Source organism: Protomyctophum bolini, assembly GCF_963924005.1.
Source record: "Protomyctophum bolini genome assembly, chromosome: 23".
NCBI lineage: Eukaryota > Metazoa > Chordata > Actinopteri > Myctophiformes > Myctophidae > Protomyctophum > Protomyctophum bolini.
In genome coordinates, this window is record NC_137884.1 from 9,965,368 (window position 1) to 9,982,043 (window position 16,676).

A 16,676-nucleotide genomic window follows, 5' to 3' on the forward strand; every position below is an offset into this window, starting at 1 on the left:
TGATTAATAAGTTAGCAACTACTGTGCAGTACATAGTGCAAATAGCAGTCAGTATTACATCGTGAACTATAACAGCTCTGTCCTAGATACAATCTATAAAAACATGCAAGTTATGCAAGGGAGGTTGTGCATGATAATATCTAGATATATGGTATTGTGCTCTGTTGGCGATACCATTTTGTTTTAAGATGACTAATTATGTACAGTTTGGAGGTTTATGCCAGTAATTCATTCCATTAGTTCAAGACACACAGTTTTGGTAAAGCACAGTTCACTCTCAGAAACTGTACTTCACAAGAGAACAGAAATATGCCCTATAAACAAAACAGCACATTAACCACATGCATTTTTTTGTTTCTATTTTGATTTGATTTTTTAATGTTCACAAATGTGACAAAAGAAATTGCTGACCTACAAGCTCACCACATTGTGAGCTAGTAGATCTACAAGCTCACCACATTGTGAGCTATAGTAGATTGGCCATTTTTGCATTTGACCTAAACCTATTTGATGTTTGACAAATTATATAGTGGTTAACACATGGATACATCTTAAATAGGTAGCTTTTCTTTCTCAAAGGGTGTCTTCTTGGAATGAAATTCTTCATATGCTCATGTGTTCACTGCACTAGACTGGGACTAGATATGTGGACTGTGGAGGGAAGTATTTGGAGTAATGTTTGTTATCGGTTGTGTCGCGAATATAAAGAGACCCCCCCTTGATGACTGGTTTGAATATGCCATCATTGTCACTTGTTGATGCCATTTTCATCTTCTTGTTTTGCTTTGCCATGCTCTCGTTTAAAATGTGTGGATTGGTTTATTACATGTCCAAATAAGAATTTAATGAAAGTATGTTGCTCTCCTGCTGTTGACTGTTTTATACAAAAGAATTACACACACACACACACACACACACACACACACACACACACACACACACACACCTTTCTTAACCACTTGAAACCTAGTGACAAGCTCACAATGTGTTGCAGAGCTTTTAGAATGTGTGACGAAGAGTTTGGGTCCAGAGGTAAAAAAAAAAAAGGAAAGAAAAAGTGAAGTGAGGGGAGCTCTTATCATCATACATCATCATTCATACATCACATTCCCTGCTCAGCCAATCAAATCATCCCAAATGTCATTCCGGCCGCCAATCACATTTCTGCCCTCACTTATCCTCAAGATGTACTTTGCTCAGCCAATCAAATCATCACTATGGGGTAGAGTTCTCAACGGGCCTGAAAATTAAGGCCCGGCCCTAGCTGAGCCCTAACTGATCAGGCCCGGCCCGACTAATTAGCAGAGATTTTGGGCCCGACCCGCCTCAGGTTGGGTAGAATTTGAGAACTCTACAGAGAGTAAAAGTGAAACGCCAGTCAACACCATCTTCATAATAGATAAATACACAAACAGACAGAACAGAACTATTATTTGAAATATATATATTGTTTTGCCGAAGGCAAGCTCTACTGATTAGCATACATTTTAGGCGTTTGAGACTCTACTATGGGGTGATCAGCCAATCATCAGCCACACACAAAAAATAAGTTCTCAAAGAAGTTAATATCCACAAATAAATCCACATAGCGGTATATCGAGATGTCATCAATATGATGTCACAGCACTGACCTATGGTACCGATGTCATACACTGGCCTCCAACTACTATGAATGGATACTCTGATAAAGGGCACAACAAGGACATAGCATAACTGAAGGGGCATGCATTAGGTGGGCAGCCATTGCTAGCCTGGCTCTCTAGGCCTAGGGCATTGCATTGCATTACCACCGAGCAACACCAGACTTTTACGCGTATACTCGCACTTATAGGTCGAGTCCTATTTTAAGTGCGTATGCGGGGCTCACGTGTGTGGTGTAGCTCGGCCGTTAGTCCAGGGATTTTCAACTATTTTGACCTAGGAGTGGGGACCAATAGTGGTATTGGTTTGGGTGGGTCCATTATAGACCCACCTGACACTAGTGCTGCCAGATTGTCCAAAAATGACATTCGAATATTCCTTTTAAAACACCACATGGATTCGAACGAATTTCGAATGATTTCAAATGTCGAATGTATATGATTTTAATATGATATGAATATTGCAGCCTAATATGCTGTAAAACGTGCTCTTTCTTTATCTATATGGTGCGGTCCTGTATGGTCTTGCGAGATCAAATGAATGTTCCATAATTATCTTAATAGCCTAATTTTTGTATAATGTTTTAGATTACGTGGCACAGTCTCGCCGGAACTCACACAGCTGTATTGTTGTATTTCTTTAATTCAAATCTTAATTTAATAAATTAGATTATTTTTTTACATTCGAATATTCATGGTATGGAATGGAATATTCGTTGGCAGCACTACCTGACACAATAGTGGTAGGCTTCATACACCATTCCATGGGTTAAGATTAGATGTTTTTTGAGGGGCGCTAGACCTTCCTATATATATATTCAGCCATTAGATTTTAGTCTTACACAAACATTAAATTCCCATTGACAATGAATGGATAATTTATGTCATATGTTCCTGATGATGTACGATAAGGGCACGTCACAACCATGTGAAGTACTTCACATGGTTGTGATTTTCTTCCTTGTTACTCACTAATCACACCATCACAGGCTACATTCGTGTGCTCAACAAAACAAATCTATGGTTTTTAAAGGCATAACATTTTTGTTGGATACAGCCACATTTGAATGCATCAACTATAACAAGGGTAGCTGCTATTCCAAACGTTGTTTGGAATTGATGGCTGTTATAAAGCCCAAAACGTCTAGTTTGAACCAAAAGGAAAGCAATAAGTGATCAAGAGCCACATACACATGATAGGGTAAGGGTGCCCAAAAAGGTCGATCATGATCTACCAGTAGATCACACAGGCTGTGCAGGTAGACCACATGACATGCCCTTAAACATATAATTAAAGAAAAAAAAAAGTAATCTGCCATTAAGGTGACTTCACACTCAAAAGGACAGCTCAGTCAAAAGGCAGCTCACACCCACAATATAATACTTTGTTTTCAAGAGTGTTTAGCACCATCGTCAGTATGTGTTTGTGTAATATGTAACTATGTTCAGCAATGGCATAATAGCCTATTACTTTTTTTGGTGGGTAGATCTGGTTGAGCTGGTCATTTTGAAAGTAGCTAAGTCTAAAAAGTGTGGGCACCCCTGCTGTAGGCCTATAATGTTCCTTGTTACAACTCACACCTTCAACGGCAGACACAACACATGTAGATTCACAAGTCAATTCACAACATTGAATTCTAGAACCAGAAACTGTTATTGAACACGTTTCAATGCTACCCAGTCATTGGGTCCCAAAATGACAGTATTAGCACACCAGGTTGAATCACACTAATCACACTGTCACACTTTGACTTCGTGTGGGCAGTGTTTGCCAAAAGGCACAGGTTTAAAAATAGCAAAACTGGAAATAATACTGGAAGAATTGTCAGAGTTCTTGGATGATGCTGAGATTAAGTGGCTTTTTACATAGACCAGTCAATGCAGTAATCAAAACGAAGAACAGAACAAAAGCTTGACCCTCGGTCTACTCACCTAACAGTCCTACCTTCACTGCTAGGCAGTGGCAGGTCTCACTACTTATATAGCGTAGCCCCTCCCCAGTCCCCACTGGACCATACCAAACCTGAATTGTTTTCACAATTTTCCTGTTAATTTCCCAATGTCCAGAGACATTACAATTCATGTACACATTTTAAAGTGTCAGATATTACTCAACCAGATATCGACATAGTAATATAAACATAATAATTTGCGTACTTAATTTTCCCACTTTACATAAAACCAATGTTGGTATGTCCCCTACACAAACCCACAGTTGGTATGCTCCATACACTGGAGTCAACAATCTCTCTCTCTCTCTCTCTCTCTCTCTCTCTCTCTCTCTCTCTCTCTCATATATATATATATAAAGTCAAACAAATATCAGTATCTGCGTAAACAAGGTGAACTGCCCCCCCTCTCCTGGCGGGGTACATACTATACTAACCAGACAGTTTAGGTTTGTTAGAGGGCAGTCTGACTGTCTGAGGCCTTGGCCAAGTTGGCCATGGCTGCTGTGGTACTGGTTCTGCTGGTTGCTGCTGTCGTGTTTACATCATATGTAGATGAGCAAATCAGCTATTTTCGTCCTACACAATGAATGGATGATGTACGATGCTAAGAGGACCCCCGACCCCAACCTCTACGCAAACATGAAGGATGCGCCCAACGTGGGATTAAGAGTCTCATGCTCTACCGACTGAGCTAGCCGGGTTTATAAAAACATGGTACAGCCCCATCTAGTGGCACACTACCTGGGAGGGACGCCACAGGGGGAAAAAAGCTTTGTCTGTCCAAGCCATGCCAGGCTAAAACATTTTCAAAACTGGAAATGTTTTAAATCGTTTTTCAATTTGCATCTGTTGGCTCCATCTAGTGTTAATAATTTATTAAGTTATATATCGAGTGGATGACCAAGGCTAATTTATCCAGACCCGACGAAATGAAAGCCTGGGTATCGAGGCTATCCAGACCCTAACCCGAACATCAATGTTGCGCCAACATGGGGCTCGAACCCACGACCCTGAGAGTCTCATGCTCTTATCTATCGACTGAAGATAAAGAGATATGGTAAACAGCCCCATCTAAACAGGAGACGCCTTCTGAGCTGCCTCTAGATGGGGCTGTTTACCGTGTCGTTTCAGGCCCGGCTAGCTCAGTCGGTAGAGCATGAGACTCTTAATCTCAGGGTCGTGGGTTCGAGCCCCACGTTGGGCGCAACATTTATGTTTGAGAGCGAGAGAGGCTGGGAGCTATCTGGATTAACAAGAGCAATCTAAAGTAATTGTGCGGTTGTACATTAAAAAAGCAAGACCACATACAATAAATGTGACCATCTAGTTGTTTTGGGGGGATTTTCCACATTGATTTCATCCTGCATTTATCCATTCTTATTTTTCAGCTTCATCTAGACTAGAGGTAGAGGGTGGTCAACTGTGTTCAACAGCCCCACACCCTCCACATGCACAGTAGGCCTACATGGACCTGACTGAAATTCTGATTTGCACAGTAAATCTACTCTCCCAAAAGATCACATAATCTAGCCTGGTATGGGTAAACCCCTCCCTCTTGAAAACATTTCATTAATTTTCGTCAAGCAAGGGAGAGGGGTTTGCCAGGCTACACAGCATACACATTGGCATGATATATGGTTAACAACAGGTGTTACCAACAATGATAGCTACAGGTTCTGTTCCATTTAATAATGTTGCAGAGTTCATGCACAATAGCAGCACCCAGCGGCCTCAACAGAACCTTAATGGTCTTAAAACCATTAAAAGGTCTGGGGCTCAAATGGGCAGTGGCGAATCAACCCCTCAGAGGGCCCTGGCGGCTGACGCTACACCAAATGAAAAGGCCCCTGCATGCACGTAACACAATCAAGAACGACACTTTTTGCGTTTGCACAGTGAATGAGCGCACCAAATTCACATTAATACCAATACAACCATAGACCTGAGGGTGAGAAGAGCGAAGTCACGTGCATGCATCCGCCTGGGTGACAGCAGACTGCTGGGCGAGCGCTGGTGCTTTGGCATGGGGGGTTAGATCAACATATGGAATGAATCACATGTTGTCACAAGGCATGACCATATATGGGGCGTGACCAACTGACGGGAAATGCACGATTTCATAGTTAACACACCCAGTGCTGTTAAATCTAAAGCCCGCCACCAAGTTTTGGCAAAAATAATATGCCAACCTAACCAATAATATAGCACCATCATAATGACTCCTACAATGTGATAACGACATATAGCATGCAGCCACTAAACCCCAGCATCTGTATTCTGGGGAAAGCCAAACATTCACTAATACAGAGCCCTGAGGGACTCTGGTCAACTTTAACGCTGTTAATTTAACTCATTTAACAGATCTGTACACTCACTCAAGAGTCAACACTGAGGCCTTTACTGTGCAGGGCACCTGCCAGTGTTGCCGCGAGAGAAATAACTAGCAACCAGGTCGGAAAACAAGTCCCAAAAGAAGGCACCTTAAACCTACATACCGTATACACCGCCGCCTATTGGAAAATAGCCAATCTACAAGCTATTTTCAAAATATCTTGAAAAAGAAAAGTAGAATATTTGGTTTTTTGAAAGAAGATTTTTTTGAAACAACACAAATTAACACACACAAAAAGAAAGGAAGAAAGAACAATACAAACAATTTCTACTTTGGGGACTTATGCTCCTTGACAAAACCTGTTCTGTCAGTGTCAAAGCAGCTAAGAGGAGACATGTCACTACATGTCTTTTTAGCCCCATCTGCTGAGTGACCTAGAAGTAATCCACCCACTTTCCCACAATACTAGCAGCATCTGTAGGCTAATTATTCAAACGTTGATCTACACACCAGGAGGGAATGGCTCTTTATTCGGGGTGTCAGTGTGAGTGTGGGAGACAAGAAGAGGTGGAGGGAGGGGATTACTATTAAATAATCACTTCACCACTTTTCAATTTATCTTCATATAATTGGTCCTCACTAATGTTAATGATAAAATACAAAACAAAATGGAGACACATACCGAGTAGAATAAAATGTTGGCGTTTTAACATGAATATTAGTGAGGAGTCGGACCAATTATATGAAGGTAGGTTGAAAAGTGGTCCTTTAAACATAATACAAACTCCAGATTACAGCAATGAATGTTGTATTACCATCCCTAGCTGTGAATCTTTACTAAAGACACACCATAGACCTAGGAGGGCCTAGCCCGTAGAGTTGCACATTGGGGTATAGCCTATCCTATTATTGTTTGTTTTTAAAGGTCTCTATATGACTTGAATAACAGAATCACAATGGAAATAATCCCTTTGGGTTTTATGTTATAATAAATGGGGGGGGGGGTCAGTCACACTATTTAACGTTGTTTTTCCTCACTAAAAATCAAAACAATTAATCTGACCAAATACATGACAAAAATAAACAAATACACAAAATTCACAACACAGTTTTCGCCAACAAATGGTAAAGTAATATCCTCCTTTTATGACTAATAACCTACTATTTTAACGGGCAGGGAGGGGGTGCGTTTGTTTATTGTGCACACCCCTCCCCCTACGGAGGAAAAAAAAAGACACACGGGTCCCTTGTTCTTCTGTCCCGACTCCCCACACACAGCAGCAGCAGAGTCCCGTTTTCTCATGTCATGACAGCTGCAGCCTGGAAGAATCACGTCGCAAACGGCGATAATGCGGCGCTACCTCCGCGCACTGGTCCTGTGCACGCTGTTCGCCGTGTTCTCGGGTCTTTATGCATACAGTAAACTATTCTATCCGGACGGAGGAGGAGGTGGTGGAGGAACGGGGTCGAGGAGGAGAACCTCCATCGTCCCATCATGGAGAGTCGCAGCCGGGAGGCGAGGAGGGTCCCCAGACAAAACTACGGGCCCCGAAAACCAGCACTGGTTCAACAGGTAGAATCTAATGGTCAAACTTTTACAGCACCCCCTTGTTAGAGCTATATAGTCTAGACACTCACCAGACGACACATTGTGTGAGGGTGTCCATTTGGATTTGGGAGACCGGAGACCCTGTCCGTCCCAGTGGGTCACTGCCTGGCCGCCACAGAGAGAGAACCATTGAACCATGGGTAAAACTGTAACAACACCTGCTATAACAAACGCGGGCGAAAATAGCCGATCTGACTACAAGATCAATCATCACGGAGTACATCGGCAATTTTCAGCGTGCAACGGAGTTTACGTATCGGAATGTGCAGATGAATCAGTGCTGCTACAATTACTGTCGGTAGCCTACTGGTTGAATAATGAATATTGTATAGTTTCAAACAATGTGGGGATTGAAACAAGTAGGCATATGCCAGACTTTTTTTAAATTTACTTGAGTAAAAGTAGCCTACTAAGTAGCAATGCCACATTGTAGAAATACAAGTAAAACCCGTTGTAGCGTTTAGTAAAATGCAGTTGGATTCATTTGTCTTTCCAAGTGTGAGCCTTTGAAAAGTGTAAAGCTGAATAACCCTCCAAATAAATTACAGGTGGAGCTGGAAGTGCAAATTCAACTTGTATTAGTGCTTGTCAGTCAACATGGAATAATACAATACAAGAAAGATGATAACAGTGACATGCTGAAATTCACCCTGCATGAGAGAGTGGGTGTGTGTGTGTGTGTGTGGGGGGGGGGGGTGGATAGATGATGTCAGAGCAGACAGAGAAGATAATAATAAGTTTAGGTTCACACGTGACATGACTGTATTCACACTCACAGTTGCATGAGAACAGTGGACAGATTTGGTCAGGCTCTTCCATCTTTCCTCTTTCCTTTGTCCCAACAATTCAATAATTATTGTTGAGTGTTGATTGCTCAGTAACAGGGGTCTCCTCATCTTTACAGCTCTTTAGTCCTTGACTTTTTCACGTCAAGGACCCCCAAATTGACACTAATTAGCCCGCGGACCCCCATTTGAAAAGATATTCCAGGGACCAGTGATTCTCAACCCGTTTAATTTCAAGGACCCCCAGTTTGACATGTCACATGCATATTAGTCTAGTAGAGACCCAGCGTATACCAGAGTATATTGACGTCTCTGTCCCTCATCATCAGGTACATCATGCGTCAACGTGGCCAGGCAGATGGTGGTGGCGGCAGGCGGACGAGCCCCCCGTCCCCCATGCACCTGGCGGTGGTGGCCTGTGGTCAGAGGCTGGAGGAGACCATGACCATGCTGAAGTCAGCCGTCCTCCTCAGCAGAAAACGCCTCTGCTTGCACATCTTCGCTGAGGACCAGCTTCATGGAAGCTTCATGGAAGCTGTGAGTACTATAGTAGGGATCTTCCAGTGGGCATTATTTAGGCGACTGCACAGGTCAAACAGAGGTGGTGGCGGGGTGGACATGTGCTTCATTTACTTATGTTCAGACTAGCTTCTCGCAGAACAGGCTGTATTGACAAAGACATCTGGTCTCTTATAGAAGGATCTTTTACACAGTGGACACTGAAACACATCACTAGTGTCCCAGTGATGTGTGATGCAGGTTTTGCAGTAGTTGTGTCCACATGGAGTGGTGGTTGGATCAGTGAACACGTCCAAACAGATAGAACACAGGAACTGCTCTTCAGACATGAGACTGGTAACAGAGGCCATTTCTACACACAGAATAAAGACAGTGGAAGATTTTTTTTTAGTTTTTAATTATTTTTTCATTTATACTAATAACCCTCATTCATACAGTATATTAACCTGAAAGGAAAGGAAAGGAAAAGAAAGGTACTATGTTTTGTTTACCCAGGGTAACTGGACTAAGCTCAAGAACTGATAGAATATGTTATTTTATATTACTTACCTGTCTTTTCTTTATGAGAAAATCCTGTTGATTTGTAGATTTTGTAGAGAACTAGTATAGTCCATACCCGGGCTCATTTGATCCTGATGGCTGTTTGACAACCTGGTAATTTAAGACCTGATGTTGAGTCCTTATTCATTACCACAGCCATGAGAAGTCTGTTCATGTTGCTTCAGCTAGGCTATTTGTGCTAACAACACATGGTGTTCAAACACAGCAATGGTCAGATCAGTGTGAACAATGCAGAGGTCAATAAATGCTCTGTGCGAGCGCTATGGACATGATAACCGAACTCCTCAGCTCATAAAACGCTTTCTGTGGACACGGCTCCTAAATCAAAGTCCTATATAACTTGGTAGCGCTGAGTCAGGTCTCTCTGCTGCCGTGTGGGTGGGGGTGTGTGTGAGAGAGAGACACACAGCCAAGCTAGTTCCACCCAGTGTCTGGTTGCATGACAAATAAACAGCTTACATTTGGGGAAAGTGAAAAATATGGGCTTAGTCACTCTTCATAAGCTAATGGTCAATGCCTGTGTGCAAGGTCAGATCAATTGGTCAACCCGCTGAGGAGAACATCGATTCGATCGTAATAGGATGTTATGTGCTCTGCAGGCACTGCTGTGGCTGATTAACTTTCCTTTGCTGCTCAGCACGGCTCCTCCTACCTTGTAGAATTATAAACCTCTAACATGCTTCTTTAAGGCTGTGATCAGGTTGAAAAGTGCTGAATAAAGAATGTCAGTACAGTAAGCGTGCTGACATTTCTACACTATTATTATTTTTACATTACAGACGTCACAGGAGACTTCATCTGGTTTAACAGGTTCTTGATTTACGTTGGAAGTCGTTTTCAACTGCTTTGACTTTCTAAACCGATTTCACATAGTGGACAGACTAACACACATCATTAGTGTCCCAGTAATGTGCGATACAGGTTTAGCAGCAGTAGTTGTGTCGTATAATTATTTTAATCTGTACGTTTTATACAGTTGTGTCTGAGAAGAGCTGAAATGGCTATACTCTCCAACAATAATGTTTTTCCTATTGCAAACTATTTTTGACGTGTTAAAGGCTGTTCTGCCTTTATTGATAGTATCAAGTGAAGATAAATAGGAAAGCACGTGTACGCACAAGCCAAAGCCTATATGTGGCATGCGCCCCTAGACCACTTGGCCAACAGGCGCCCAGAGCCTTGTTAAGCTCCCTTTCTATATACTATGTGGCCTTATCAACCATGTGTCAGGCAATGGTTTATGAGAACTGAAACTGGACATTGTTTGAAAATGTCAGCCGATAACGACATTCCAAATTAGGGGCCCCAGGTTGAAAATGGTTAAGTTGGCCAAAGTTCAGGAGTTTGGTTGTAGGCTTTATGTTTGAAGGGCTAGAGCAGTTTTATTTCTGAGACCACCACTGGAGTGCAAGAGAGTTTCAGGGTGCAAGATTTCCTGTATTACTGTATTAACTGTATTACAAGTGGTGTGCTAAGGTAGACAAACAACTCTGGCATAGCCAGGATGTAGTTGTGTGAGACAACACTGGTTTACGTCAAATCCTGTCAGGAGGCCCCACTACTATCTGCTACTACTATCTGACTCAAATTGGACATACACCAGAGAACAGTGGGAAGCCAACTGTCCCCTAAAAGAATAAACAGTGCAGTCAGACCTCGTTCATGACTCAGAATTCCACTACAGGGCCAAAGAGGGCATTTCCTTATTTTAGCTTTAGTGTACAGAAGGAAGAGGTCATTCCCATTGCAAAGAAAATTGATCAAGAAGAACAGCCAGCTAGGATGAAATCCTCCTTGACAGTAATGTGGGAAGTTGGGAACGCCAAACTCTGTGTGTGGTTAGTCACTAAGCTTCTATTTCTGAGCAAATATGTGTGTGTGTCAGTCAGAGTATTATCAACTGACCACATTGTGATACCTGTGTTTTGTCCTGTCCTGTCTGTTTCCAGTTGGAGTCTTGGCCTGCGTTCATCCGCTCCAGGTTTCACTACACCGTTTACTCTATCAGCTTCCCCAGTGACAACGCTGTGGAGTGGAAGAAGCTTTTTAAACCGTGTGCCTCTCAGAGACTCTTTCTACCTGTGAGTATTCTTACATTCATGGAAGTGCAGTGATGGTACTAGCCATTACCTAAAATAAAAATCCCACCCACGCTATAATCATCGTACATCATCATCAAGAATGGTGGTCCCTTATAGGCCAAGGTTGGTCACCGACATACCCAGCCGATTTGCTCAGACACATATGATGTAAATTCTCCATTCATTGTCACAGAATCTACAGTACTATAGCTGTTCAGTGTTTATAGGAGGCGCTAGAACCACTCAATTAAATCACACCCTTTGAATGATTGTATTTTGTGAGGGAGAAAATCTGGGGATAATTCAGTGTGTACGGCACTACGGCCAGCCCAGGAAATCCCATCATACACAACAATGGACAGGACACAATGCTGCAATAATTATGGGAAATAATCCATTTGAATTTCTACAGATATCTCTAAAATATAGATCATTTAATCTACTGTGCTGTACTACAAGTACTAGGCTTTTGTAAATTACCCCGAAACGGCGGATCACGGACGTCTCACTTGACATTAACACGTCTTCTCACGTCCATTTGTTAAACATGTTTTTTCCCACCGTGTGTCCAGTTGATCCTGAAGCAGGTGGACTCATTAGTCTACGTGGACTCGGACATCCTCTTCCTACAGCCCGTGGACCGGCTCTGGGACTTCTTGTCCCAATTCAACTCCACCCAGCTGGCGGCCGTGGCCCCGGAGCACGAGGAGCCCCGCATCGCGTGGTACAGCCGCTTTGCCCGGCACCCCTACTACGGTCGGACGGGCATCAACTCTGGGGTCATGCTGATGAACCTGACCCGGATAAGGAACACCTATTTCAAGGTGAGCTCAAGGCGAGCGTTGACAAATTTGATAAATCAGCGTCGCTCGCCAATGAGCTGATCTACAAGCTCAAAAATGCGTCTCTCTAGTGGCTCTTGTCGGCCACGGCAACGACATCATCATAGTATGGAGTATGAATCAGGCTTAACTTGGGGTTCTCGAAGTGTTCCACGCTGAGGGCTCCCAGTTAAGTTCATATTAGGGTATGGATTCACATTTAATATGATTACCGGTAAGTATAAAGATGTGTGTGATTTATGATATACACACTTTTTGTTCAACAAGATAATCTCACCCCACTTCACAGTTGTGAATTGAAATGCACATTTAGTTAATGTAACACAACACAAGATCAAAAGAGAAATGTGGTGTCTCCCTGGGATCCAAATGTACAAAAATGCCATGTCACCTACATTGATAAACTACGGATAAAGAACACAGCAAACAAATACTTTGTGTACCGTGGTGAAGAAAGACATTTCCAACTTATCAGGGAAATACCGTGTCATGAGTCCGACCGCGTGTTGGTCCGACTAATGCATTGCTAACCCTAGCTCTAACCCTAACCGCACGTAAAGCCACATGCTTTGCAATACCCTTAAATGCATCAGTGTGTATAAATGTGTGTGTGTGTGTGTGTGTGTGTGTGTCTTCAGAATGATATGACATCTGTAGGTTTGCGCTGGGATGAGCTGTTGATGCCTCTGCTACAGAAATACAAACTGAACATTACCTGGGGAGACCAGGACCTACTGAACATCATCTTCCACCACAATCCTGGTAGGGAACTCGCTGGATTAGCCAGAGGTTAGGTTTAGGCGTGCACGCATCCGCCTGGGTGACAGCAGACTGTGGCTTCGTACACACAATAAGGAACGAATGTTCTGTGCTCTGCCTGTGTTTCACGACCGCCTCAATGCTTTTCCAATGGAAGTCACGTGGTTTGACCAAACACTTGTTTGATTTCCCCCCTCCCCCCAATCAAACTACGATCTCGAACTAGGTTTAAAAATGGCCGGCCTATAACGTTTTTTCAAGTATAGTCATGCCAATGTGTGTGTGTCCCTTCAGAACGACTGCTGGAGTTTCCATGCCAGTGGAACTACCGCCCCGACCACTGCATCTACGGCAGCAACTGTGCCTCGGCCGAAGAAAGCGGCGTCTACATCCTCCATGGTAACAGAGGCGTGTATCACAACGACAAACAGCCTGCCTTCAGAGCCATCTACAACGCTATACAACAGGTGTGTGTGTGTGTGTGTGTGTGTGTGTGTTGGTTTACACCTACTGTATATAGGCAGGTGTAATTAGCCTAATGTGTAACCATGTCTGCCCATTTACAGCAAAAATACAATTCGATGTACAGCATACATACTCCAAATATAAGCACTGGATCATTACTAAAGTGTTCAACGAAAGATTTACTTACTGACAATGGCCAAACAAACAATTTCTCAGCTCACCACATATTCTCAATCAACCTAATTATATCCACTTCCTGGAGTTACTTGTATCCACACTTTTCCTGGGCTGTGTGTGCTCCAGTTCCTGTCGATTTGATCCAATGAAAGCCAATGAAACTGGTCAGATGACCAATGATATCCAATGAAATCAACAGGAACTGGAGCACACACAACCCAGGAAAAGTGTGGGGGGTGAGGACAACTGCTTTGAATTGATATTATTGTTCACACACAACAGAAGGATTATATATTTCAAGAGCAAGAGATCACAATAGAAATCCTAATCATTGTTCCTCCTTGTCTTTCCAGTACACGTTCGGGGCCGACCCACTGACCTCTCTGCTGGTTCCTCTAGAGGAGGTACTGCAGAACACCACCCATACCTACTGTGGAAAGTCCCATGAGCTCCTCACCAAGGGACTGGCCCAGAGCCTGGCCGTCAACAACAGTGTCCCTAGTGGACGGTAACGAAAGGACAGATGGGTACTGATCTGATAACTGGTAGCTGAGGGCTGGATGTAAACAAAGAGGAACACTGGAAGTCTTCCATTCCATCCCCAATGAGAATCTTTCAGTAAAGCTTGATGTATACCTAGTTGCACCACAGTTTCACTCGTTGTGAACTTAAAGATTGGTTCTTTTCGTGTACGACACACTGGTGCACAACTAAGTACAAATCAGGCTCAAGAAGCCTAGGGAGGCACACAGGAGGACACCTCTTCTTTTAAAATGAACTCTGCGAGTACAAGATGAACTTTAAATAACAGCAGTGGTGCATTTTTAAATCCTGGATTGATGAATAGATAATGCTCCCCTGGAACACTATACAATACACTATATTAGGCAGAGAGAGCCCTATGGCCAAGACTGGAACACTATTTTTTTTAAAGGTGCTGGATTGTGAGTTTCAGGAAATCAAGTATGCCTATCACGGACTCATACAGATTTGACTTGAGTATTGCCTTCCCAAACCAATCCTCGTGGGCTAGGCATAAACAAAAGTTGCATATTCCAGTCTGGCATTTTAACCAATTTCGGCACTGACAATTTGTCTGTATATGGCATCAACATGTTTTTAAATGTATTTGTTACTATGTGACCTCAGGTTAATACGGAAGGAGAATTGATGTTTCAATTTGCACCACCAGGTTCTAGCATTATCCTCCCAGCCAGAAACACTAGCAAAGAGGTCAACCGAACTTTGGAAGAGTGAATTGTCTTTCCATATTGGAGAATTTATTTAGCCCAATGAAATGTCAGAACAGAAACCAAGACTGGGCTCATTTTGAAAGATAGATGCACATAAACACTTTGTCAACCTTCAGTCACCTCTTAATTCTAAATAATGGAAAACTCATATATTTAGTCATTATTGTTCTCAGAATATCTGAGAATAACTCACCATTATGTGAACGTTGTGTAACTAATTATGTATTTTCAGGTAAGGGAGGTGCCAATTGATTGAATGTACAACTCTCGTAAAGTATATCATGTTGGATTTTATGTATAGCAATCAAAAGATTGATTGGTTGAATGATTAAGTACCCTTTTTAAAGTCAAAATAGTGAAAAATATGTTAGGACAACGTATAGATTATATTCTGACATAACACTGACTAGTCAAAGTCATTGTTCCTGTTCCATTACTATCAATCATTCAATACTTTTTTACCCCCACTTTTGTATTTTTTATGTTCTTTCCCATTACTTTTGACCTTTTTGCATTTGTAAAGTGAATATTGTTGGGAATATGTTTTGCACTGATAGCTTTTAAGAATATCACTGAAATGCACAAATAGTGTGGTCATGGGATGTGAAAGTTTGCTTTTGCAAATTGTAACAGTAATGAACAGTTATTAAGGCTCTTAAGTGTTATACACATGATACCTTATATAGCTAACACAAACATGTATTTGACTAAATCATAAAGGTAGGGCAACAGATAAGGGACAACTTCAGATATTTCAAGATTGTTCCATATTTTACCATATCAGTTTCTTTTTTCATTACTTAAAATGAGAGGTTTTGAAAAGGTGATCCTACACACAAACATTTAGCAGAAAGGAACTACCTGTATCATTATATCACAAGTGGAGGAAGCTGGTAAAAGTATGCTGCATTGCCAATACAATATTGACCTATATGAACATTGCAAATGTCTAGCATTTAAACTCATATTTGCAATGCTCTGGAAGCATCTCTACTGTAAAGGTTAAATTAAATGTATATTGATGATATAAGTATCCTTGTATTTGTTTAGGTGAGTTTACCAGGGTGGACTTCTTCCACTCATCATAAAACTACTCAAGTGAAGGTTGGGGGTGGGCAGATTTAGTTCCAACATTTATAAAATATATATATCTTTTTTATAAGAATGCCAAATGATAGGTGCAAAATATTACTTGAATATCCAGCATTTTAAATTATCTGTTGACCCTGCCTTTATTTGAAAAAACGACATTAGGCATGGCAGGGAGGCGAATTCAAACAAATTACCTCTTGCCAAGTTGTCTAAAATGTAAATGTGAAATGTGATGTGAATATTGCTGTAGGCTACATTCTCTTATGAACATGCTGAATGTATAGTTGAACTTTATTATTGTTTAATAGTGAATGACAGCCACTTTTGGAAGCTATTTTTTTTACAGGGGGTTAAATGTGGTTTCTGTAGTGCCAAAGGTTGTTTTCTTGCAGTGTTGAATGTAATTTGGAAGCATTGTCAGAAAGTTGATTAAAAAAACCCCACATCATTAACATTGTTGTTGTACATTTGTAATTTAAAGGACAAGTTTGGTCTTTTTCAACCAAGGTTAATATTTTAGGTTATTAGAGAAAGTAAAAGATGAGTGTATTTTTTAATTTTATTGTTCATTTGCTGCTTTCTTTCGATTCAATGATTCGAGCCATTTTT

The 16,676-nt window shown here is 41.8% G+C and overlaps 1 protein-coding gene across 1 annotated transcript; it reads left to right on the forward strand.

The window, feature by feature from the left end:
- The first annotated feature begins 7,238 nt into the window (after positions 1-7,238).
- LOC308311316 (glucoside xylosyltransferase 1-like) lies at positions 7,239-16,455 on the forward strand. The gene is made up of 7 exons (XM_080757992.1): positions 7,239-7,497; positions 8,648-8,855; positions 11,348-11,479; positions 12,052-12,303; positions 12,960-13,083; positions 13,375-13,547; positions 14,076-16,455. Exons 1-7 carry the CDS (start codon positions 7,274-7,276, stop codon positions 14,232-14,234), a joined length of 1,272 nt encoding a protein of 423 aa, XP_080614118.1. The 5' UTR covers positions 7,239-7,273; the 3' UTR covers positions 14,235-16,455.
- The last annotated feature ends 221 nt before the right edge of the window (positions 16,456-16,676 follow it).

Excerpts from the sequence above, each read along its gene's own strand:
- LOC308311316 (XM_080757992.1), top strand. The coding sequence starts at position 7,274 with ATGCGGCGCTACCTCCGCGCACTGGTCCTGTGCACGCTGTTCGCCGTG. Across the intron at positions 11,480-12,051 it reads CTCAGAGACTCTTTCTACCT|TTGATCCTGAAGCAGGTGGA; the intron begins GTGAGTATTCTT and ends CCGTGTGTCCAG. Across the intron at positions 13,548-14,075 it reads TCTACAACGCTATACAACAG|TACACGTTCGGGGCCGACCC; the intron begins GTGTGTGTGTGT and ends TTGTCTTTCCAG.